The 24,956-nt window shown below is 44.1% G+C and overlaps 1 protein-coding gene and 2 long non-coding RNA genes across 5 annotated transcripts in view; 1 reads left to right on the top strand and 2 right to left on the bottom strand.

Moving 5' to 3' along the window:
• Positions 1–1,433: 1,433 nt before the first annotated feature.
• The window catches only part of ptprz1a (protein tyrosine phosphatase receptor type Z1a), a 104,418-nt gene continuing 80,895 nt past the window's right edge, over positions 1,434–24,956 (bottom strand). The window contains 7 exon segments of the mRNA XM_054746521.2: positions 1,434–2,052; positions 9,737–9,872; positions 11,476–11,618; positions 13,262–13,417; positions 14,150–14,266; positions 14,575–14,648; positions 14,795–14,888. Coding sequence (XP_054602496.2) covers positions 1,909–2,052; positions 9,737–9,872; positions 11,476–11,618; positions 13,262–13,417; positions 14,150–14,266; positions 14,575–14,648; positions 14,795–14,888 — 864 coding nt within the window. The 3' untranslated portion in view covers positions 1,434–1,908.
• Positions 3,673–5,057, top strand: LOC139062650 (uncharacterized). The gene is made up of 4 exons (XR_011516223.1): positions 3,673–3,801; positions 4,042–4,148; positions 4,640–4,748; positions 4,825–5,057. It is a non-coding gene; the product is annotated as an uncharacterized lncRNA (long non-coding RNA).
• On the bottom strand, positions 5,451–8,037 carry LOC107389493 (uncharacterized). 3 transcript variants are annotated; one of them, XR_008564373.2, is made up of 9 exons: positions 7,904–8,037; positions 7,556–7,662; positions 7,332–7,379; positions 7,029–7,093; positions 6,323–6,487; positions 6,120–6,220; positions 5,728–5,895; positions 5,598–5,659; positions 5,451–5,527 (listed from the first exon to the last, which is right to left on the bottom strand). It is a non-coding gene; the product is annotated as an uncharacterized lncRNA (long non-coding RNA). The 3 variants fall into 3 exon arrangements; XR_011516221.1 differs by lacking the exon at positions 5,598–5,659; XR_011516222.1 differs by lacking the exon at positions 7,332–7,379.

Raw genomic sequence — 24,956 nt, 5'->3', positions numbered from 1 at the left:
GTTACTGCGACTTTCGACGAGTTGAAAGGAACTAGATAAGTGACGAGATTCAACGTAAACTTCCACAGGTAGCGCGTCTCGACTTGTAAACAGCCTGTGACGCAATAATCGGCCTGCGCATTTCCCCAAAGTAGCACATTCCAACGGGGAGCACGGATAGTCGGAACACCGGGTCTCTTAAAAGAGCCAAATTAACTGTTAAATTAAATAGCCAATCATAGTAGAGCCTTTCTAGCCAATCAGAGGCGAGAAAGGCGGGATCCTAGGATTCCAAATGATGCTTCTGGGAGCATCAGAGCAACAACATCCTTCCAGTTCGGAGCAGCTTGTGGACTGTGCCAATTTGAGGATTAGTAGAGGGGGAGTCATAATTTTTGAATGAATAAAAACAGGTTGTTTTGTGGGTTTGATTTTTTTGGTTGTGTTCTGCTTTCATTGGACAACACTATATATCGATGTTAAATATGCTCAAGTTTTTGGGGAGGACAACTTTATGCCCGTCTCCCCTTGGATTTTCACCTATGGGTACAATAGGGATCCTGTCTCCTCTCTTTCCGGTCGGCTCACAGGTCCCCGGAAGAATGAAAAAAGTGAATGCAAGTCAACGGGGCTAAAATCGCTATTTTCTCATCTGCTTAGCTTTAGACCCGGGATCACACATATGTTGTACTGTAATTTAAATGAAACTAATGATGGGTGTTTCGACCACGCCCCTCATGTATTTAGAGATTTATTAGCTTGTAAACATGTGTAATTAGCATGACTACATCAGCACGTTGCATGTGTGACGTCACCACAGAATCTCCTCTCCTCTAGCGTAGCTGCTACTTACCACATGGCCAGATTTATGGTGGTTCTTTCCTTCTGAAGGAAGAATTTGAAGTTTGCTGAACTTACAGCCATTTTCCCTCAGTTTTATCTTTGTCTGGTTCGATGACGTCACTTTCGTGAATCGCAGTTTTTGTCCTGGACTTATCTTCACACAAAACCTAAAATATCGTTCAAAGGAGCCAGTCTTTTGAGCGGCTCTTTGAGGTAAATGACCGACTAATGAGCGGCTCCCATGACAGAGCCTCCACTAACGCAAAGAGAGGACAAATGTTCAAGAGCTCTTCTAGTCGTGTGACTTGAGAATCATTTCACGTGTGTGCATCAGTGTTTGTCTATATGCATTCATCAAAAGGGTTGTCCTTTAAATTCTCCAACTTATTTAATCCCCTGAATAATAATCCAGCAGTGTGTTTCACATCCAGATAAATAACGGTTAGTAAAGCAAACAAATGCCAGTGCGTCACATTTAGTCCGTTACAAAACAGAGTATAAAAGCATTAATATTCTCAAGCTATTCAACTAGATTTAAACAATCCAGACACACTAAAAATAGTCAAATATAAAAATTTAGAAGTATAAATAGAAATTTGGTCCATCACCGTTATTACTACATCCTCGTTAGATTACTATCTTAATAATCCAAGCCCTTTTCATTTATCAGGAAGATGCTGCTAGTGTTGCCTTATTTACAGAGGAGCTTTGTGCAGAAACGCTTTTAAAATACATATCGATGCAAACGGTTGCAGCGTTTCCGTTTTAGCCGAGTGACAGGAAACACAAATCTTTAGAGAGAGTTCAATAAAATGTGTCCGGGCAGAACAGTGGTGAATGGTTAGATGGTTCATCTACAGCACATGACTTAGACGTATGGGATGGAGTATGAAAAGGCACACGTTAACCAACTATAGAGCAGTCTGGTGTCAGTCAAGCACAAACTAACATGCCGGTCTTAAACTACAGCGTCCACGACAGACACAATTATTGCTGAGCAGCACCGATGGAGGCCTCACAAGTCCTGCTGGCGCTTCAAGGGAAAGAACAAAAAGCCTTCGTAGAAGTTCCTTTGATGTGAGAACGTTACACCAGAGACTCTAGGCTCTCCGTGGTGCTGGTGGCACCCACCACAATGGTGCCATTGTTGTCGGATGACTGGAGGGTTTTCTCATCTTCTTGTGATGCAACAAGACTCATCATGGCTTTGTACAGGAACTGGAGATGTTCCTGGTAAGAGAAAAGGTTCTGATTCAGTCTCCTGGGCTGCTTCAGTTCACCGCTAGAGCCAACACAGCATCAGTTTCCTTGGTTATCATAGAAGAACTCTTATCACCATCCTGTTATCTTTTCTTTTTCAATCACGTCTGAATCAGGATCAGTAAAGTACATGTAAATTAAATTCATTACAGGGCTTTTATGTCAAAATTAGCACAAAAAAATCACACAAACTATAAGTTGTTGGTGTTTTATGTGAGGAAACCCATCCTGGAGCTCAGGTAGACGTCTCAGGAGAAATGTCCTTTAAAGTTGAAACAGGACACAAAGTTGGACTGAACTTGATTGGTTGTGACATCATTACAGAATAGACTAGATGTTCAGTATTTTCAGTGTCAAACTGTCCAATTATTTTATGAATCTAATTTGTTTTGCAAACAAAACTTGTAGGACCTTTTCAGCACAAACACAGGTTAAACATAAAATGATAGATGTTCTCGTCTTCATTCCCCTGTGGTGTCTCTCACTGCTGCTGGTCTCAGATCTCCGTGTGCAGACAACACACCCTCTATGCTTCCATTAGCCTCTGTTATATTTCAGTTCAAAATACTCTCAAGAAAACACATCGAAGGATGGTTTTAAAGCTGCAATAGCAAATCTGCAAAACAAGTTAGCTTTCAGACACAAACACGGTCACAGAACACACCCCTCCCATCAGCAGTCATCCCAGGCCACACCCTCTGACACGGGAAATTGCATCACTAGAGAAAACGAGATAGTACTAAACACCAGTCACCGTTTTCTTGTTGTGTGTTTCTCTTTGGGACTCGTAGTTAGTCCTAAAGTTGAAGTGGTAGCAGCCGGCTGTTTCTCCTTCTGTTGCAAAATGTGTGAGCAGGTTTTGAGAGGAGGACCCAGGTAAACGCAGTGCTTGGATTGGTGGGACAGACGACCACATGGTCCAATCATTGGTTTCAGACCGAGCCGTGTTATTGGCTAAGGTATTTAGACCAATGCCAGTTTAGTTTTTTGTTTAGCTTTTTTTAATCCTGCTATTTATCTATAGCTATACTGTGGTGGAACGTCAAGAGGCATGCAAACAAATGTTTTAAGCTTGCTTGTGCAGATTTGCCAGTGTAGCTTGGCATGTCTATGGGATTAGATTTGTGCCAATAGGATCAAGAAAAACACTTTGGAGAGCAAACAAATTTTAAGACATTGAGAGAAAAAACATTGGTTTCAAAAGAAAAACTTACGATCTGAATCAGATTCTTAAAATGATCAAGAAAAACACTTTGACGGTCAAACAAAAATTAAGAAATTGACAGAACAAAAATATTGACTAAAGGAAAAAAACATATTTCAAAAGTAAAACTTACTATCTGAATCAACTTCTTAAAATGAGTAACAAAGTATGTTTCCTTTTTCTGTTTGCCTCTATGTGTTTTTGTTATCAATTTCCTTAGTTTTGTTCTCGCTGCTCAGAGCTTTGCTCTCACTACCAGATTTGCACTTACACTGTCTGGCTTTCTCCTTTGCAATCCCTGAGTTTTTGGTTGCAATTCTGACACAACCCTTTCGGGTGGGCGGGACTTCTGAGAAGTCCTCTCCCATAGGACAGTGGTTTCTCTTGAGTGACAGTTCAGTGACCTGGAAGTGATGTAGCCTCCAAGACATTTTTTTCCCACCTGGTCAACAACATGAATTTTGAGCCCCAAACAGGTTATTTCTGCTGTCTGTGGTGTCTACTGAGGATCTAAAGTGAGTATTGATAATATATTTTATCTTTTCTTAGTTCATCTGTAAGTTAAGCCACTTTTTAAGTGGTTTTAACCAGATGCTAGCTCACTAGCTGGCTGCTAAGCAAGCCATTGTGCTAGCCTCAGGACAATGGACTATTGTTCCAGAGAGACGTATTAAAAACTCATCTTAACATATTCATTACTGGTTTCATGGAATTAATTATTGCAGTTTATGTTAATAAGTTTGCTAATTTTTCAGGAACCTGTGGAACATCAGAGACTTTGCAGCTACTGGAGCTAACCTGTGTACTGCTAACTTGCTACAGAGGAAGCAGCAGAAAGCTGAGCTAACAGGCTGTTTTGCAGGTAAATACTCTTTTAGTGGAACTGCAGGATTTTTATGGTATAACTCAGACAGAATCTACATGAGCTATTGTGGGAAGACATTTAAACTACATTTACATACAGATACATGTATTTTTTTATTCCATGTTACTTGGACGGGCTAAACAAGTTCATAGTTCTGCCTGCTCCTTTTTCAGTGAAACGAATGGATTATATGATGTAACTCTCTAGTAAATCTATAGTAACCATAGTCTGGTGACTAGTGTCTATTTTAGCTACATTTAGCTTAGCTGGAGTAATGTAGTCTAACTCTGCCTCAACTGGTGACTTTTTTACTTCATTGTCAGCCAGACAAAATGTTGCTACAGAGAAACGCCCAAGGTACTGACCCCACAATAGAAAATCATAATGTCCACATTTATTTCCCACAATCTCAAACGTCACACTAAAATTAAACTTTTAGCTCTGATTTAATTATTTCCTTATTGATATCAGTTTTCCCTTTGTTGTAGGTAATCCTCAGGAGTCAGCAGGAGGAGGTGACTACCTGCACAACGGAGCACCCTGGTTCTGAGCCAGTTGCACCTTTGTGCAGCTCTTTGGGGAGACGATGCTCAGCAGGTTAAACAACTGTAAAATTGATTTTGTTCGTAGTTTTTGTTTAATCTCTTACATCACCAGTTTTTCTTTCTTACAGACACATGCCTCCATGTGGTCAGGTGGTGTTGGTGTGATCTGGGAGGGCACACTCATGTCGTCATCTCCTTGTGCCGTCTCCAGGATCCTGATGGGAGTTCTCTGTGCCTATAAAGCAGGAGTATTTACTTCTGGGCCTGGAGGGCCGGTATCCAGCACGTTTTAGTTTTAACTCTGTTTCAATACACCTGATTTCAGTCAGCAGATAATTAACAGGCTTCTGCAGAGCTGCTGCACAGGTAATTCAACCACTGATTCAAGTGTGTTGGAGCAGGGAAACAACTAAAACGTGCTGGATACCAGCCATCCAGGACTAGAATTGAATACCCCTGCTATAAAGCCTTCCTCCCTCCTCCGGACTTTAAACATTAGTGTTTTATTACGGTTTACCTGATTTAGTAAATCAATCTCAATTTATAAATTTCCTGTTTTGGTGCCTGTCCGTAAAATCCTGCATTAGACACCGAAAGCTGAATGGATGCCTTTCATTCACTTTGACATTCAATGTATTTTTAAAGATACACTTGAAATTAATATCAGCTGTTTAACAGAGTGGTGCAAAGTAACTGCTGATGTCATGATTTTTGCAACAAACTGACCTTCATGCAGAGAAACTCAGGAGACAAATGAGCTAAAAACAGTTTATTAAAATGTTTGACGGATGACTGAAGAGGTAACTGCTGGAGATCAGGAACCAGGAGCTTCTGCGAGGAAGAGCAGAGGTTAGTAAGAGGCAACAGGTCAGGGTTTTCTTAGACTGTGCAGGTAGCTTACAGAGTCTGAGAAACACCACAGAGATGGAGCCACAGGTTTTAGTGTTTAAAGATCAGAAGGCCCTGAGGTAAAATTGAGTGTTAGTAATGACTAAAGAATGACTTACAAAAGGAAAAGTTTAGGTACTTACGGTCTGAAATTGTAGCGCAGACGGGAGACAGCAGAATGGTGGAGAAACAACCAGAAGTCTGGGAGAATGACAGCATGAGTAGCAAGCGGGTGAGCAGAAGGTAGTGGGTAAGCCGACTGCCAGTATGGTTGTGTGATCAGGAGCTTCAAGGAAAGAATTCCCATAGATCTGCATAGAACATGAGAACGTAAGTTTGAAAAACGGCAGAGTCATGGGCTAGATATGGGTTAAAACACTGATGAGTGACCAGCTACCAGCTTTTATTCAAGGATGGGGTTACAGGTGTGTGAGGATGTGCCTGCCCCATGAGAAGAGTTTTCAGGTAAGCCTCTCCATGGTGCTCTGCAATGGTGACTAGCAAGGCTAATGAAGAGATTAAAGGGAACACAAACCCAGGACTCCGACCCAAACTCCTAACAGCAACACAACGACTCCTCCCACAGGCGGTTGTTCCACTGAGCACGCAGCTGCCCGAAGTTCAGCATCAGGCAACCTGTAGGCGATGTAATCATACGTGGCTTCTGAGCATGCAAGTTTATTCTAGCTGTACAGCGTACAATAATAATAAAGATTTATATTGTGTTGTGTTGCTCACCTTACAGGTTCTTTTAAAATCTTATCCTGTGCCTGCTTACAGCAGGTCTTTCAGGTCTTTTGAACTAGACACAGAGAGGTTCAGGCACAGGTACTTAGTCAGACTCCTGATATGGTAGAGCATCCACCACCACGGACTCGAACAATAGGTCCATATGCTTGTCAACTGGAAACAATGGAAAAAGATTACCATTAGTACAGATATTTATCCATAACCATCACTGTGGGCTTATTATACAGCATATGAACTACATGAGGTGGGATTGGTCTGCAGTAGGGATGTGTATTTTTGACAGAATTTATTGTTGGAATATTCAATAAACAGTCCAAACTGATACTTAACATATATAACATGAGTTTCTGAACCATAATAGCGAGATTTAAATTTCAATGGTGGAAACAAAACCCAGTGCACACTGCTGCCAACTAGCGGGCCACATTTAAAATGCACCAAAAACAAAGAAAATACACAAATGTTTGCATGTAAATTCTTCCAAAAATTAGATACACTGCTTTTGAAAATGGATGTAATATCTCAGGAAAAAATATCACGATATATTGCCATATCGATATTTTAGAGACAGAGTTCGAGAATATCGATACAATATTACTGGGAAAATACATCGCGATATATTGTCATATTGATATTTTCTTACATCCCTTGTCTGCAGTGCACTTTGTGTACACTATGGTGTGTCTTAGCTCACCAGCTGCAGTTGATGCATGTGGCTGTGTAGCACTTCCATTGTAATGCAATGCAGCAGTTTTCAATCTGAAAAGAAAGAATAAATACATAAATAATAGCTTTTAGACAAAAATATAGATTTTATGTAAAAATTAATTTAAAGCATGTATTTAACTCATTATTGATTATCTGTCCTGGATAACATTCTTTTCATGGAGAATACAGAGCACGTGACAGAAAGCACATTGAATCTGATTTGTCTTGTTCTGACAAACAAATGTCAGATCTGTATATTGGAAAGAAATGTATTATCAAACATACTCACTTAGATAATTATTCAGTCAGAGTTACATCATAAAATCCATTCGTTTCACTGAAAAAGGAGCAGGCAGAACTATGAACTTGTTTAGCCCGTCCAAGTAACATGGAATAAAAAAATACATGTATCTGTATGTAAATGTAGTTTAAATGTCTTCCCACAATAGCTCATGTAGATTCTGTCTGAGTTATACCATAAAAATTCTGCAGTTCCACTAAAAGAGTATTTACCTGCAAAACAGCCTGTTAGCTCAGCTTTCTGCTGCTTCCTCTGTAGCAAGTTAGCAGTACACAGGTTAGCTCCAGTAGCTGCAAAGTCTCTAATGTTCCACAGGTTCCTGAAAAATTAGCAAACTTATTAACATAAACTGCAATAATTAATTCCATGAACCCAGTAATGAATATGTTAAGATGAGTTTTTAATACGTCTCTCTGGAACAATAGTCCATTGTCCTGAGGCTAGCACAATGGCTTGCTTAGCAGCTAGCTAGTGAGCTAGCATCTGGTTAAAACCAACTTAAAAAGTGGCTTAACTTACAGATGAACTAAGAAAAGATAAAATATATTATCAATACTCACTTTAGATCCTCAGTAGACACCACAGACAGCAGAAATAACCTGTTTGGGGCTCAAAATTCATGTTGTTGACCAGGTGGGAAAAAAATGTCTTGGAGGCTACATCACTTCCAGGTCACTGAACTGTCACTCAAGAGAAACCACTGTCCTATGGGAGAGGACTTCTCAGAAGTCCCGCCCACCCGAAAGGGTTGTGTCAGAATTGCAACCAAAAACTCAGGGATTGCAAAGGAGAAAGCCAGACAGTGTAAGTGCAAATCTGGAAGTGAGAGCAAAGCTCTGAGCAGAGAGAACAAAACTAAGGAAATTGATAACAAAAACACATAGAGGCAAACAGAAAAAGGAAACATACTTTGTTACTCATTTTAAGAAGTTTATTCAGGTAGTAAGTTTTACTTTTGAAACATGCTTTTTTCCTTTAGTCAATATTTTTGTTCTGTCAATTTCTTAATTTTTGTTTGACCGTCACAGTGATTTTCTTGATCATTTTAAGAATCTGATTCAGATCGTAAGTTTTTCTTTTGAAACCAAGGTTTTTTCTCTCAGTGTCTTAAAATTTGTTTGCTCTCCAAAGTGTTTTTCTTGATCCTATTGGCACAAATCTAATCCCATACATGTCTCCTACATACAACATCACAGAAACAAGGAAGCTGTTTGTCTGAGGATGACTTCTTAAAAGTCCTTTCCTGTCATTGTGTTTTCCTGTCATGGAGCGAGAGACACAGAAGCGTTGTCACCAGTGGTAGACTGGCCATCGGGAGCTCCGGGACATTTTCAGGTGGCTCCACTTGAACGGAGAATCAGCAGTTGCTTTCTAGTTTGTGCTGGAATGGTATCAAATTCCCAGCTTGACTTAGCTCATAAGAGCTAAAGGTGGTTACCATAGTGACACAAATAGTCCTCTGGCAGCAGCTATAACATTTATTTTAATCTTAGTTTTCTGCTTTGGATCCCTTCTAAATGTCTTCAGAAAGCCTCTAGTTTACGACGTAAGCCTATGAGGAAGGAGTGTGTTGGGTTCAACATGCATTCTGCTCCAGAATACCACCTCAGCCCAGCTAAGTGATGCAAAATGAGCAAAAGGTTCAATGCAGACGGAAGCTTAAAGCTCTGTAGAGAAAGTGCAGCATCACATAACCTAACATCTCAGAAGCATCTGAGCTTTGGTTGCAAACCACCAGTGTCATCAGGAGCCATCTCCCTGGCAACCTGACCCACAGTCTGGGATTTACATAAGACCTGACCCGGCCTAATCCAGAGAAGGTCTGGCACCAGTTCTCCAGTGTTGGGATGTTCCTTCAGAATATCAAAGCAAGAAAACGAGTGATGCCGTTTGACGGCGGTCTGTGGGTCACGCTGCGTTCAGACTCAGGTTGTTTCTCTGTTCATGTGTAAACCTGAAACATGTTTAACGTTGTGAATGTTTCAGAGCAATTCTTCTCCTTTTAAGTCAATTCTGAAGCCTTTGTGAAATCTGCCGGCGCCTGGCTGACACGATGCTGGCTGATGACACATTCATGTTAGGAGGACGAGTCATCCCAGCACATACAGCATGTCTATCCCATATGGATTACATGATTTAACTGGAGTTTAATTTGCTTTGCTGCATAAATTTGCATATTAATGTGGTCAAACTGCCAAATGTGTTCATGGCGGCTCCTTCCTAATACCTCAGATATTAACCTGAACACAATAATCTGATTACACAGAACAAACATGTGAAGTATCAACATTACAACCGTAATCATGCTTTGGGAATAAACTGTGTAAACCACCCGAGTGTGTAACGACCAGCAGGTCTCTGTAAGCTTATTGTGAGACAGACAAAAGACTTACCATGTCACTGAAGACTCCTGGTCTCATGAGGTTCGTCAGCCTGGCCAGTTGGAATACGTCAACTGACCCTTCAGATTCCAGCTGTTGCCTCAGAGAGGATAGGACACAGAATGTTCCTGCTGCAGCCCCGCCCACACTGGCGAGATAAAAGATAGAGCTTCAGAAAGAAGGATCAGATCCACAAACACAAGGAACCTCAGAGTGACTCTGGACCAGGATCTGTCATAGGAAACGTGCCTTCTTCAATCTGAACAGATTTAATAAAATTAGAAACATCCTGACCTAAAGTGATGCAGAATTCCACCAATCAGTGCGGGGCTATAACACGCCAAACATGGGTGCGTCTGCAGAGCCAGAAAACTCTTTGGCCTCCTCCCGTGTTTACGGTCAGAGCTCTAAAACAAACAATGCTAGGTTGATGAAACTCTCACATCACAATGTAGACTAGTTGTGCTAAATAAGGACGCATGTGTTGTAAATGTTAAACTCAATAAAGTTGGTGAAATCTTTCATATTCGATCAAACGCCTGAACAAGGAAAAGAAATGATGAATATTTAACCCTTTGATGCATAATGGTCACTACAGTAAACAGGTACTCAAAATTGTTATTTATTTGTTTTTGCTATTAAGCACAGCTGTTGAAGACTTTATTGCATTTGAGCCCCTCCATTTGGACTTCAGTAAGTCAAGCCAACATATTTCATGTTCAGAATGCACGCTGTCCACTGACATAATTATGTGTAAATTAAATGTTACAAAAAATATATAAATATGAAATTTGTTTCAATCACACCTAAAGATGAATGAAAAAAATTGTTTTAAAATCACAGTTGAAGATTTCATAATTCATGCATCAAAGGGTTAAAGTAAAATCTGTTGTTTTCTAGACACAATCTTAATATTCACGGTCACAGTAATAATAACAATTATGATATTAAATATATTTTGCAGGTTCAATTTAAGATTTCTCTGGAAAATGGAGGAGGACAGTTATTGGGCCTACCAATCTCGCCATCAGTGATGATGATGAACAGGAGGAAGATGATAATGGGGCAGAAGCTCAAATATAAAGTTTTCTAATAATCTATGTTTGATCATAAATAGTATCTATTGTTAAATAACTTTTCAAAAATATTCTACAGTTATCTGTTTTTATAAAAATGCATTATATTGTTTATTAATTGTGATATAATCTGTGTTATTGAACAGTGATGTAATGTTCTAAAATTATTATTCTAAAGTGTCTTAATTATCTTTATTATTCAAAGATAATGTATATTTCACTTGTTCATGGGTTTTATTTTCTTTTGCCAGAACAGGACCAACATCCACATTTAATCACTTAATCTTCTCTGATTTTCTGCATGAAAATAAATATTTTTGAAAATTGTAACAACAAAAAGACATGTTGGTTATGGACAACAACAACAACAACAAGCGGATCGAAAACGCCTCAGGGAGTGTGTGTCGTAATCAAAGCTAAAGAGTGTGACCACAGCAGGACGGGTCCTGGTTCTTCTGGAGGCTCCTTCCTGTTCCCTGCGTTAGTGTGGGATGGAGCAATGCACTGGAGTGAAGATTCAGTACAATCTGTTGCTTCCAAAAATTTGACTACTCAGTAATAATTTTCTACCTAGTTGTAGGACTGGATTGAAAAGCATGTGTCTGGATTTGAGCAGGTCTAACCTGGATATGTTATAGTAATGTCTAAATTCCAGTATTAAAGAAAGAATCCTACTCATCATGAACTACGATCGGCCCGTCTTTGCTGACACTCTCTTCCTTCACCAGGCCGATGAGCTCAAAGGTTTGGCTGATAGGGCTGTCGGGGTTTGGCCAGCAGGGGGCGTGGTATTGTTTCACTTCCAGAACATAATCATCCTGTCCAGAAGAAAAGAGCCAGAGAAAAAAGGGGTCAGACTATTGTAAATATCTGTGCTGATGGCAGGTTTTAGATGATACTTTCATGTGTTTATATCAGTGGTGTGCAGGGTAATCAAGTACGTTTGAAGCACTATAAGTAAATCGATGTGATGCTGTTGCCTGGTGTAAGGGCAGCTGAGTTGTAAAAGATTAGCCGTAAATCGGCCCAACAATGATGTTTACTATTAAACATCCCAACAGTGTAATTGTTCAAATCTAAATTAGTTAAAGAAAATCTACATTTTGGAATACTATCTTAGATTTTAACTAAATATTTAGCTAATATGCCGATTTAGACTGACATAAAGAAGGAAGTAGCCTACCAAAATAAAAGCTGAATCTCAGAGCCCCTTCACTGCCTCTAACAATGGGATATTTATCAATGTGCAGACACATGTCTACATTCAGATTTTACATTCAATGTTGATTGATTTCCTCAAGCACTGGTGACCCTGGTTTCAGAATATTTCTGGATTATCATTGAATTGATTATCTGCTCTGGCTTCTCGATCTCCAAATCACGACAAGAGTCATCTCAAGGACCTTCACACAGTAAACATTCCAGTACAGGTCAGTTCATTAAGCCAATCAGTAAAAAGTTTCCTATATAAAGGAATCCCAGCAGGTTGCATCGAGTCACTGACTTGTGTCAGGTACTAAGCAAGCATTTAGCGACAGTGGAGAGGAAAACTCCCTTTTAACAGGAAGAAACCTCCAGAGGGTCAAACAAGGGCTGCTGGTGGAGGAGATGTGCACTTCTCATTAATCTTTCAATTACGTTAAACATGTTAAAGTATAACCTGAAACTGTCAAATGTGTTCCACATATGAAGGAATCTAGCGGTTCCAACATCAAACGTGACAACTTGAAGGCATTAAAATGCTAAATATGGAGAATTGTAAAACATTAAATTAGACTAATTGCTGCTGTTCTCCTACATCACACTGGAAGCATCAGCGGAACAGAACGGCAGCGGAACGTCGCTGCTTCAAAGAGAATCCATTACTGTCTATGGGGCGATTCAAACCAGCTGCAACGAGGACATTTTCAGGCACGTCCCAGAAGAGTCTCACCACGCTGCTAAAAATAGGATCGGCTTCTTTTTTTGCCACTAGCCACGACAATTTCCGCAGCTAACGTTGGACTCGACAGGAAATGATAAAAACCTTGGTGGTTTTCAAAACAAAACACTATTGCACCAATGCTATTTCACATCTTTGTAGATAACATCAATACAAGTGATCTAATGGCTTATTTACTCCCAGCATAATTTCAGAAGTGCAGCTACAGTATGTGATTTTCATGGCTTTAATCCTGTCAGTGGAGAGGAACAACATCATCTATGACATCAAACAGCGATACCAAATGTGATTTCCCTCTTTTTGATTTAATGGCGAATGGCATAAACAAACCGCGACCTTTGAAGTCTCGAGGGATTTTGTGATCTTGCAAGTCCAGCGAGGAGCAGGCAGAAAAGCTGCTCCGTGGCTGCGATTCTCCCGGTGTGTGCTGGCACATGGCGAAAGTCGCAATTAAACCGTTGTTTTGCGATGCTGATGCTTCCAGAGTGAAGTAGGGGTTAGCCCTCCAAAGTGGGGTACCTGTGTAGTCTCCAGCGTGAACTCTCGGACCACCAACATGTCCTCATTGGACAGACACAGGTGAGTCTCACTCCTCTGAGTAACAGTGAACATCTCAAAGGTGATTGGTTGTTCTTTGTGAGGCCAGAAGACACACGGTTCTGCTTCTTCCGTCGTCTGCCGACAGGAAAACACCAGAAAGGTTAGAATGAACGAGAGCTTAATGAGTTCTGCCAGCAGAAGGAGGTGTGATGTAAAAACAAGAATACGCTGCATGACTGAGGCCTAGTCCACACGTAGCCGGGTTTAAAAAAAAAACTTATATCCGCCCCTCCAAAAACGTGCATCCACACCACCTCGTTTTAAAACAAAACTCTGTCCACACGTACCCGGATAAATACGTTGTTAAGGACATGCCAGACCTGTAGGCGGCAGTACTTCCCCCGTTCTTAGCCTCGTCCTTCGTCTGTAGTCTTCCGCAAGGAGCAGTAATTCTGCTTGCAAAAACAAACAAGCAAAAAGCGCTTGGACAATTGATAAAGCGAGCGCAGCTCTGAGGGCATCCATGCTGTCGGCTAGTGTAAACACAGGTCGCACACGTGATGTCAGCATTTGTTTGTCGCGGAAAGTGACGTTGCGGACCTTAAAACTCCAGTTTTGTCTGTCCACACGCAGACACCCAAAACGGAGAAAACGCATATCTTCACTTTGGCTGGAGTTTTTAAAAAGATCCGTTTTCGTGTGAAAAAACTCCCGTTTTCGTGTGGATGACAGGCCAAAATGTAGAAGAATATCTACGTTTTGGCAGATCCCCGGCTACGTGTGGACAGGGCCTGAGACACAGGTAAATGTTCAACACTGCAGACTGGTCAGCAACAGCAACCAGCCAAGTCGTGTAATAGAACTCACCCCAGGCAGTGACACAATGAGCTGAGCATTGTTGTCCCACATCATCCTCCAGAAGTCCTTTGTGGTCCCAGGCAAAGGATTCTGGGTAATGATGTACTCGGTCCTCTGTCTGTATCCCTGGAAAGGAAAACAGCGATTTAGAAAACAAACATTCTAAAGTTAAAGCGGGAAAAGGGTTCCTGCTTTTCACCGTGGGACACTGATGGATTTACAAACTGATCAATAAACATAAAAACCTCCTTTCAACCCTTGTTAGAAGGCAGAGGAGCGTTTTTAATTCAGTGAAGCTGAAACAGAGGTTTTGAAGGTCCTTATTTACATCAACATGATGAACGTGGTTTAATAAGAAAGATAAAGGTGTTAGAAGAACACCAATAAACTTCTCTCCAACAGACCAAGTGTGAGCCGAGTGTTGGTGCTCTTACTGCGATGTGCGACGCGTTGATGTAGTCTGACCCTTCTCCACCTGCTGTAGACAGACGCACACGTGTCCTCTCAACTAGAGAAAACAAATAAATCATTTATGTAAATCAATATAATACAATCTTACATTGATGATTTCAGGATATTCATCGGAGTACAACAATTGTGAGTCGGATTGCTCCCTTTCAGTCTGATGATGTCACCTAAACATGGCCGACTCACCCGGAATCACAGAGCTGTCCCTGTTTTTGTTCTGATTGAGCTCATGAAGGGCAGCAGAGAAGTCCACCTTTTGGACTCCTGAGTGACACACCAGCTGTGAAAAAAACAAAGACAAGATGTTTTGTTTCTGACGCTGTCATAGTTCTGTGGTCCGCACCAAACATGTTCATGAAGCTCTTTCGACAAACCCCTCGCACATCAAACAATTTCTTCTGTTTCATCACCATCATCATGGCGATGATGTCATCCAGGTAATGCAGGTGGGTGTTTGTTATTTTCTCTAAGGAGCAGAGATAAAATGTCATTTGGAGCCAAATAGATTTGAACCATCATCCACTGTTTGGCGCAGTGCTGGGATGACACAAACGGAGTTTGGTGCAATTCAGACCTTGTTTTTAGAAGATGGAGGATACTGACCAAACGCAGGTGAATGAGACAGGCAGGCTGGTGAGGATGTTTAGGAGTTTTAATGAAGAGCACATTGACAAGGAGACAATGAACAGACAACACACAGGACTGAGAGGGTTTAAGTACATGAGGAGGTGGGACCTTGACTGATTGGGAGACGAGAGGCAGGTGGGAGCCATTAACATGGACACAGGACTGAACAGAATGGGGAGACAGGACAGACCGTGACTACAGCCGTGTTTGAGTTGAGCAGCGCCTCGCCTGGAAAACAGACGAGAGCAGACGGACGCAGTAGGGGGAGTGGCTGAAAGACGGCGCTTTAGTCAGACAGGGATCTTTACAGTAGGAATACAAAAATACTGTATGTAATGTGTGGTTGTTTCCCGCTTGGTCCTGGTGCTCAACCAGTGTCTATTTAAGATAGCGTACTGTTGCGTTTGGACAGTAAAAAGTGCAGGGGACAAAAATCGACCTTGGAAAAAGTGTGTGTGTGTGTGTGTGTGTGTGTGTGTGTGTGTGTGTGTGTGTGTGTGTGTGTGTGTGTGTGTGTGTGTGTGTGTGTGTGTGTATGTGTGTGTGTGTGTGTGTGTGTGTGTGTGTGTGTGTGTGTGTGTGTGTGTGTGTGTGTGTGTGTGTGTGTGGCATATATCCCCTGTTCCCCAAAACGACGTCCATGCTGCTTATACTGAGCCAGGATCCTCTGGAGGGTTCTTCCTGTTAAAAGGGAGTTTTCCTCTCCACTGTCACTGCATGCTTGCTTAGTATGAGGATTGCTGTAAAGACTGACACTAGTCAGTGACTTGATGCAACCTGCTGGGTTCCTTATATAGGAAATATATTGGCTTAATGAAATGACCTTAATTGGAATGTTTACTTTGTTAAGGGCCTTGGGACGACTCTTGCGGTGATTTGGCGCTTTATGAATCAACTGAATTGAAGTAATTAAGGGTTGAACTTATCTAGGGGGCCTTATGTAGCCTGGCCTGCCAGACTCATCCTCTGTTTAATTCTACACAGAGAACTAGTCTGGTAAGTCACAGGCAGAAAGGCACATGAGGGGCGGGACTAGCCAGCTTCCCATTAGGAAGCATGGGGCTGGCTGGTCAGGCTAGGCACCGTGTGTGTTAGCCAGAGCCAAGGGTTGTAAGGGGGTGGAGGTAAAGTGATTTGAACTAATGAGCACATAAATGTGTTGAGCGCAGTTCTGTGATGACTCCCATCACGTTTGGTACAGTTTGGAGCTTTTGTATAGAAGTTATTAAAGTGTTATTGTATCTAAGGGGCGCTGTCCCAAATTGTAATAAAAAAAAACGTATGAAGGTTAACAAAAATCTAATGTTTGCAGTTTGGTGTGAATGGCATTGTGCATGTGTTATTCAGGGCCAAGGACCTGTGAGGAGGCAGAGCTAGCGTGACATCACGCAGTGACAACAGAAATGTGTTGGGTGGTTTTGTGTGATGACATGAAGCAAGTTTGGTGCAGTTGTGACCTTGTCTGTAGGAGTTATTACGGTGTTAAAGGTAGGTAGTTGGCACTGTGGTGAAATTAGAACACGTTCATAACTCCAAACATAAATGGACATGTCATTTCTTGCAACCACGGACACTGCTAACCTCTTCTGCACCTCACCCCAACTCAGCCTAGAAGCGGTTGGGAGAATGCTGCGGGACTTCTGTTGAATATTTAACAGTCCAGAAAACGCTGCATCTTTCTGTGTACAACTTTAAATAGACCTGGCCATACGATGCTAGCTACACCACGAGAATAAAGTGTTTTCCCTTTAACAGGAGGTAGCTGGAAAAGATCTCCAATGGTCACTAGACTGACTTTTCCAAAAAGCGAAGAGTTCCTTGTTTGCTTCATGTGACGCAATCTATCGTGAACATAGGATTGTGATCTACCATTGATATTTCATGGTAAACGTACATCTTTTCCGATAGAACAGGTAGCGTGGATTGTTGTTGCACCCAAACAGAATGCAGCAGTGGCAGTGGGAGCGGTCAGTATTACACAGACATCATCAGGATGTCTACAACTTGGTGACCGTAATCTCCGTGTTTCATATTCTATTGCTCTAATTAAATGTCTTTCCACAACGCTCGCCCCGAAACAACAACAAAGCCATGCAGTGGTTCAGGATTCTTCTATAAGCTTTATCTACACGCCACTGCCTGATTTGATTAGAAACCCACTCTGTGACTCAGGTAGTATTGACTCTGATGTTATTGACCAACCTCTGAAGCATCACCTTGACCAAAACCTTGCCAGCTGCAAGTAGTGATACGTCCCTGTAATGTCCACAGGAAGCCTTGTCCCTCTTTTTCTTATAGACGGTGACAGTACCGGCATCCCTCCACTGTTGTGGAATGTTCTCATCTGCCCATATCTCGACGATGTATCTATGGAGTGCTCGTGTACAGAGATAGCCCCCTTGCTTTAGCAGTTCTGCAGGGACTAAATCAGAGCCGGGGGCAGTGGCGGTTCTACATGGAATTACTCCCCGGGCGAGGCCCCCTTTGAGCCAACTTTTACAGAACAAGTCATGTAAAAAATAATCAGTGCAGCCATCTGCAATAAATAAACAGGATAGTTAGTGGTGACTGGGGAGTTTTCTTCTGTTTGTAGAGTTGTTTTATTTATTATTATGTGAACATGATCAACATGTGTTTGTTGTTGTTCAGGCAGGCCACAGGCTGCAGCGAGCATTTAACAAATCCTAGTTTGAATCAGTAAAAAACGATTCAAGGGATTTTTTTGAATCATTTGAATATTCGTTTCAATATTCAGCCCTATTAGCTCTGTTAGCAACTAGTTGACCGAATTTAACCGTTAAAATCCCAGTTAACTGGTTCAAAAAATTGAAAACATGCATCATGAGAGCTACATACCTTTATCTTTCTCCTCTTTTTTTTCTTTTTTTTTTTTCCTGAATCGGGCACCTGGTGGTTTTAGCCTTTTTATGTTCATCTCCTCTGTTTGGCTCTTGACTCAATAAGTTTCCTTTAGTCAGGACTAAACAATTTGACCTTGATGGGGGGGGGGGGGGGGGGGGGGGCACAAAATCGTTTTGTTTTTCCTTTTTTTATTCGGCCATTTCACACAATTCAGAATAACCTGAAAGAATGATAGGCCTGTGTTTATGATATTATGAATTAAATGTGCGTTAAATGGAACAACATCAAGATGTGATTGGCTTTAGCCATGTCAATACAGTTGATTCAGCCCCTCATTTGGGAAAGACCCAGAGGTGAATTCCCCCGCCGCACCCCTTCCTCTTCTTCATACACGCACGGAGCACCTGAACCCTCTCAGTCAGCAGGAGCGCCTGCAGCTGCAGAGGGCGCTAACTTGCTGTTTCCAATCCAGACTCTGTGATATGACAGATAGAATAGAAAACCTCGGTGCGGTGCAGATTTCTTTCTTTTTTGTTTTTTACTCAGCGCTTGTGCGCCCCTTTTGTGTCATGAAAAAATGTCGCCCCGGGCAGCTGCCCTGTCTGCCCGTGCCTAAAACCGCTACTGGCCGGGGGACTTGTGGACAGCTGTTTGCACTTCCCAAAATGTTAGAGGCTGGTTGAACTTGTTGATTTGTGGATGCTCAGGCATTTCAGTCAGAACAGTGCAGTCTACATCAGCACTCTGGTTTAGTAGGGTGCAAAAGTGCTGAGCCCACCTTTCAAGGATATCGTTCTTATCTTTCAAAAATGTTTGACCGTCTGCTGTTCTCAAAGGAGTGACACAGGAGTAGTTGGACTATAGATGGCTTTGACTGCATTATAAAAACTTTGCATGTCATTTCTATCTGCAAAAGACTGGATTTCCTGCGCCATTGCTGTCCACCATTCCTTTTTGCATGGTTTGCATAGCACGCTGCACATCCTGTCCAGCTTCCTGCCACAATTTTCTGGCATTTTTAGATGAAGGAATTTTTAAGACTACGTGATGTGCTTTATGCATGTTATTCAGAAGTTTGTGTATAGTGTCTGAGTTGTAATCAAACCTGTCTTGATGTTTTTTGCTCTTAAAGACAATTTTCTGGGCTGCTGCATGGATTGCTGAGCTGATGGCTGTCCATTGCTCATCCTTAGAGTGGACACCACTGAGGAAGAGTTCTAATTTTCCAGCCAGGGAGAAGCGGTACTCATCTCTTTCCAAGAGCATACAATCAAGCTGCCTCCTGTTGGGTGCAATTTTCCGCAAGAGGGGGTGCACTTTCAAGTGGAATTTGGACATTATCATATGATGGTCTGTCCAACACTCAGCTTCTCTCATGGCACGAGTTAGGATTAAGTCACTGGTATCATAGCGTCTCATTATAACGTAATCTATCAAGTGCCAATGTTTGGAGCGTGGGTGCATCCATGATGTTTTATACATGTTATTTTACTGAAAAATGGTGTTAGTTGTGGTCAGATCATGATCAGAACAAAGGACAAGTAACCCATACCATTTGAATTAGCCTGCCCAATCCCATGATTGCCCAGCATTCCTTCCCATATCCCCCTGTTCTGTCCCACTCGGGCATTAAAGTCCCAAGCAGGATTATCTTGTCACTTTTGGGGATCTTGCGAAGAACCTCGTCTAATGACAGATGATGACAGAAAAGGTTTTTATCGCACTGAAGGCAGAGTTGGAGCACGTGCTGAGAAGTGTGACATATGGATTCTGTTCCAGGGGATGCAGAGGGTCATTAATCTTTCATTTACGCTCACAGGTGTTTCAGTGAGCCTTGGCAACAATGTGCTCTTAATAGCCAGTACTACACCATGCAGAAGTTGTCCACCGGGAGGGTAAACTTTCCAAAAAAAGTTGTAGCCCAGTCCACCCTCTGTTAGTGATCCTTCCTGCAGTAACCTTGTTTTACCTAGGACTACCAGTGATGTTCGTCTGTGGGGCCTTTCAGAAATGCCGCGGGAGTCCAGGAGGGTCCTTATATTCCAAGCTGCCGTTTTAAGGTTATGAGACTTATTTCTGGTTTTATTTTGACAGCAGTAATGGAATGACCCGACGGGGCAGCAACCTGTCCAGTTTTTAATTGAGTGACTGTTTTAGGACACTTTTTCTAGACCTTTCCTCAAGTTGAGGTGAGCACGGGGAACCCTAAATAGGGTTGCTCAGTTGCACAGGGGTCTGCCGAAGACATCTGTCACTCAATCCCAGATTCAGCGACCAAATACCCTGTGCAAGGCTCCAACTAAGAGCTTCCAGTCCATTCGCACCTGCTCCCATTGCCAGAAACCCTATCGCCGTCAGACTTCAACCGAATGTTGATCCAAGTAGAATTCACCATGGTCAGAAGTGGATACCTGCGCAGAAAGATTTTTCAAAGTGCCTTAGGAGGCGCGCTGTCCCTACTTGCACTATCTTGCCATGACGAGGCTAAGCTGAAGGCATGGGTAGGCCCAGGACAACCAGCCCCTCATCATAGCTGCAGGAGGCTGCCGGGTTCTAGCTTTATTTAAGCCCGCCTCCACCACCACCATCATCATCATCATCATAATCATCATCATCATCACTATATTCATCACCATCATCATCATCATCACCATCATCATCATCATCACCATTATTATCATCACCCCTGTAACTCTGTGTGAGACAGTCATCCAATATTACTGATTTTAAAATGTAAGGTATTACACTACTTTTGCATTACTTTAAGTTACTTTCACCAAAACAACTTCAGTATGAATCTGGTAATGTGACGCTTAGTGAGCTCATGACATATATGTGGAAGGTGATGTGGTGTCTGCGCTAGGATTGCTTTTAAAACAGTCAGATATAATAACAGTGCTTTAAAATGATTGTTTATTAAATAAAAACAACAACAATCAGTACTCTCAGCACGCTGCCATCTTATAGGGCCATCTGAGCAGGGAGTGAGGTGGTGGGGGCTCCTAGCCTATATTTGCCTTGGTCCCCAAATGCCTTGATACGGCCCTGGATGTGGGACTGACTTCTGGGGTGATCTGATTCTATCACATGTATAAATATTAAATGCTTATATATTATTGCTTTTCACTGGTAAAAATGTGTATTGGGGATAAATCTGCCAACTTTTTTTCTTGATATTATTTGAATAATTTCCGGCCCTTTTTCTCTCTAACCTTCCTGCATGCTGCATGTTTTCTCCGTCTTCCAGAAAAACTGTTTCCTAGATTTCCTACTTTCTAACTAATCAGCCAAAGGGATCTACCAAACACAAAACAAAGCTTAATATGCGCTGCGCTCCAGCAGCTATGAGCTGAAATCACCGGGGCACAGATTATGAACTCAGCTGAAAATTACATGAAGTACCAGAGAATATGGGCTGACATAAACAATCACAAACGAATGACATTGTTTTGGTGGAGCGATTTTGTGAATATAACAGCGGCCGCGTGCAGGATGCAGCTGGAGTATTTGAGCCATAACCGCTGCGTCCTCTCTGCTCATAGAATGCCCGCAAAGCTCGTCTCGTCTCGTCTTCCTCCGCTTATCCGGGTCCGGGTCGCGGGGGCAGCATCCCAACTAGGGAGCTCCAGGCCGTCCTCTCCCCGGCCTTGTCCACCAGCTCCTCCGGCAGGACCCCAAGGCGTTCCCGGACCAGATTGGAGATGTAACCTCTCCAACGTGTCCTGGGTCGACCCGGGGGCCTCCTGCCGGCAGGACATGCCCGAAACACCTCCCCGGGGAGGCGTCCAGGAGGCATCCTGACCAGATGCCCAAACCACCTCAACTGGCTCCTTTCGATCCGGAGGAGCAGCGGTTCTACTCCGAGTCCCTCCCGAATGTCCGAGCTCCTCACCCTATCTCTAAGACTGAGCCCGGCCACCCTACGGAGGAAACTCATTTCAGCCGCTTGTATCCGCGATCTCGTTCTTTCGGTCATTACCCAAAGCTCATGACCATAGGTGAGGATTGGGACGTAGATCGACCGGTAAATCGAGAGCCTGGCTTTCTGGCTCAGCTCCCTCTTCCCCACGACAGATCGGCTCAGCGTCCGCATCACTGCAGACGCCGAACCAATCCGCCTGTCGATCTCCCGATCCCTCCTACCCTCACTCGTGAACAAGACCCCGAGATACTTAAACTCCTCCACTTGAGGTAGGACCTCTCCCCCGACCCGGAGGTGGCAAGCCACCCTTTTCCGGTCGAGAACCATGGTCTCAGATTTGGAGGTGCTGATCCTCATCCCAGCCGCTTCACATTCGGCCGCGAACCTACCCAGCAAGAGCTGAAGGTCAGAGCTGGATGAAGCTAGGAGGACCACATCATCCGCAAAAAGCAGAGACGAGATTCTCCTGCCACCAAACTCGACACACTCCACACCACGGCTGCGTCTAGAAATTCTGTCCATAAAAGTGATGAACAGAACCGGTGACAAAGGGCAGCCCTGGCGGAGTCCAACCCTCACTGGGAACAGGTCCGACTTACTACCGGCTATGCGGACCAAACTCACGCTCCTCTGGTAAAGGGACTGAATGGCCCTTAACAGAAAGCCACCCACCCCATACTCCTGGAGCGTCCCCCACAGGGTGCCCCTGGGGACACGGTCATAAGCCTTCTCCAAATCCACAAAGCACATGTGGATTGGTTGGGCAAACTCCCATGCCCCCTCCATCACCCTTGCAAGGGTATAGAGCTGGTCCACAGTTCCACGGCCAGGACGAAAACCACATTGCTCCTCCTCTATCTGAGATTCAACTATCGATCGGACCCTCCTCTCCAGTACCTTGGAGTAGACCTTTCCAGGGAGGCTGAGGAGTGTGATCCCCCTATAGTTGGAACACACCCTCAGGTCACCCTTCTTAAAGATGGGGACCACCACCCCGGTCTGCCACTCCCTAGGAACTGCCCCCGATGACCACGCAATGTTGTAGAGACGTGTCAACCATGACAGCCCTACAACATCCATAGCCTTGAGATACCCAGGACGAACCTCATCCGCCCCCGGGGCTCCGCCGCTGTGTAGTTGTTTGACTACCTCAGCAACTTCTGCCCCCGAGATCGGACAGTCCATCCCCAGGCCTCCCAGCTCTGGTTCCTCCTCGGAATGCGCATTGGTGGGATTGAGGAGCTCCTCAAAGTATTCCTTCCACCATCCGACTATAGCCTCAGTTGACGTCAGCAGCTCCCCATCCCCACTGTAAACAGTGTGAGCGAGTTGCTGCCTTCCTCTCCTGAGGCGCCGGACAGTTTGCCAGAACCTCTTTGGAGCCGATCGATAGTCTTTCTCCATGGCCTCACCAAACTCCTCCCACGCCTGAGATTTTGCCTCGGCAACTGCCACTGCTGCACCCCGCTTGGCTATCCGGTACCTGTCTGCTGCCTCCGGAGACCCACAGACCAGCCACGCCCTGTAGGCCTCCTTCTTCAGCCTGACGGCTCCCCGAACCTCTGGTGTCCACCAGCGGGTACGGGGGTTGCCACCACGACTGGCACCGGCCACCTTACAACCACAGCTAGCAACAGCCGCCTCGACAATCGCAGAGTGGAACAAGGCCCACTCGGACTCAATGTCCCCCACTGCTCTCGGGACGTGGTCAAAGCTCTGCCGGAGGTGGGAGTTGAAGACCGTCTTGACAGGTTCTTCTGCCAGGCGTTCCCAGCAGACCCTCACTATGCGTTTGGGTCTGCCAGGTCTACGGGGCATGTTCCCTTGCCATCTGATCCAACTCACCACCAGGTGGTGATCAGTTGACAGCTCCGCCCCTCTCTTCACTCGGGTGTCCAAAACATACGGCCGCAGGTCAGATGATACGACTACAAAATCTATCATCGACCTGTGACCTAGGCTGCCCTGGTACCAAGTGTACCGGTGGGCATCCTTATGTTCGAACATGGTGTTCGTTATGGCCAAACTGCGGCTTGCACAGAAGTCCAATAACAAAACACCGCTCGAGTTCAGATTAGGTGGGCCGTTCCTCCCAATCACACCCCTCCAGGTCAAGCTGTCATTGCCCACGTGAGCATTGAAGTCCCCCAGCAGGACAATGGAGTCCCCTGATGGAGCACTATCTAGCACTCGTCCCAGGGACTCCAAAAAGGGTGGGTACTCCGAACTGATATTTGGCCCATAAGCACAAACAACAGTCAGGACCCGTTCCCCGACCCGAAGGCGCAAGGAAGCTACCCTCTTGTCCCCCGGGGTAAACCCCAACACACAGGCAGAGAGTCTCGGGGCTAACAAAAAGCCAACCCCAGCCCTCCGCCTCTCACCCGGAGCAACTCCAGCAAAGTAGAGTGTCCAACCCCTCTCCAGGTCTCGGGTTCCAGAGCCAATGCAATGTGTCGAGGTGAGTCCGACTATATCTAGCCGGTACCGCTCAACCTCTGCCACAAGCTCCGGCTCCTTCCCCGCCAGCGAGGTGACGTTCCATGTCCCAAAAACTAGTTTTCTTGTCCGGGGATTGGACCGCCAAGGCTCCCGCCTTGGTCTGCCACCCGATTCGCATTGCACCGGACCCTTCATGTTCCTCCTGCGGGTGGTGGGTCCACAGTTGGACGAGCCCATGTATCCGGTTCGGGCTGGGCCCGGCCGGGCCCCATGGGCGAAAGCCCGGCCACCAGGCGCTCGCTCACGGGCCCCAACCCCAGGCCTGGCTCCAGGGTGGGACCCCGGTAACCCTCCGGGCCGGGTACTCCGACTCTTCGTTTTAACCGCCATGAAAGATCCTTCGAACTGTTCTTTGTCTCACCCTTCACCTAAGACCAATTTGTCATGGGAGACCCTACCAGGGGCACTAAGTGCCCCAGACAACATAGCTCCTAG

The sequence above is a fragment of the Nothobranchius furzeri genome, chromosome 14 (genome assembly GCF_043380555.1).
Source record: "Nothobranchius furzeri strain GRZ-AD chromosome 14, NfurGRZ-RIMD1, whole genome shotgun sequence".
Taxonomy (NCBI): domain Eukaryota; kingdom Metazoa; phylum Chordata; class Actinopteri; order Cyprinodontiformes; family Nothobranchiidae; genus Nothobranchius; species Nothobranchius furzeri.
Note: the sequence above shows the minus strand (reverse complement) of the source record. Positions and strands in the feature narration are given on the sequence as shown.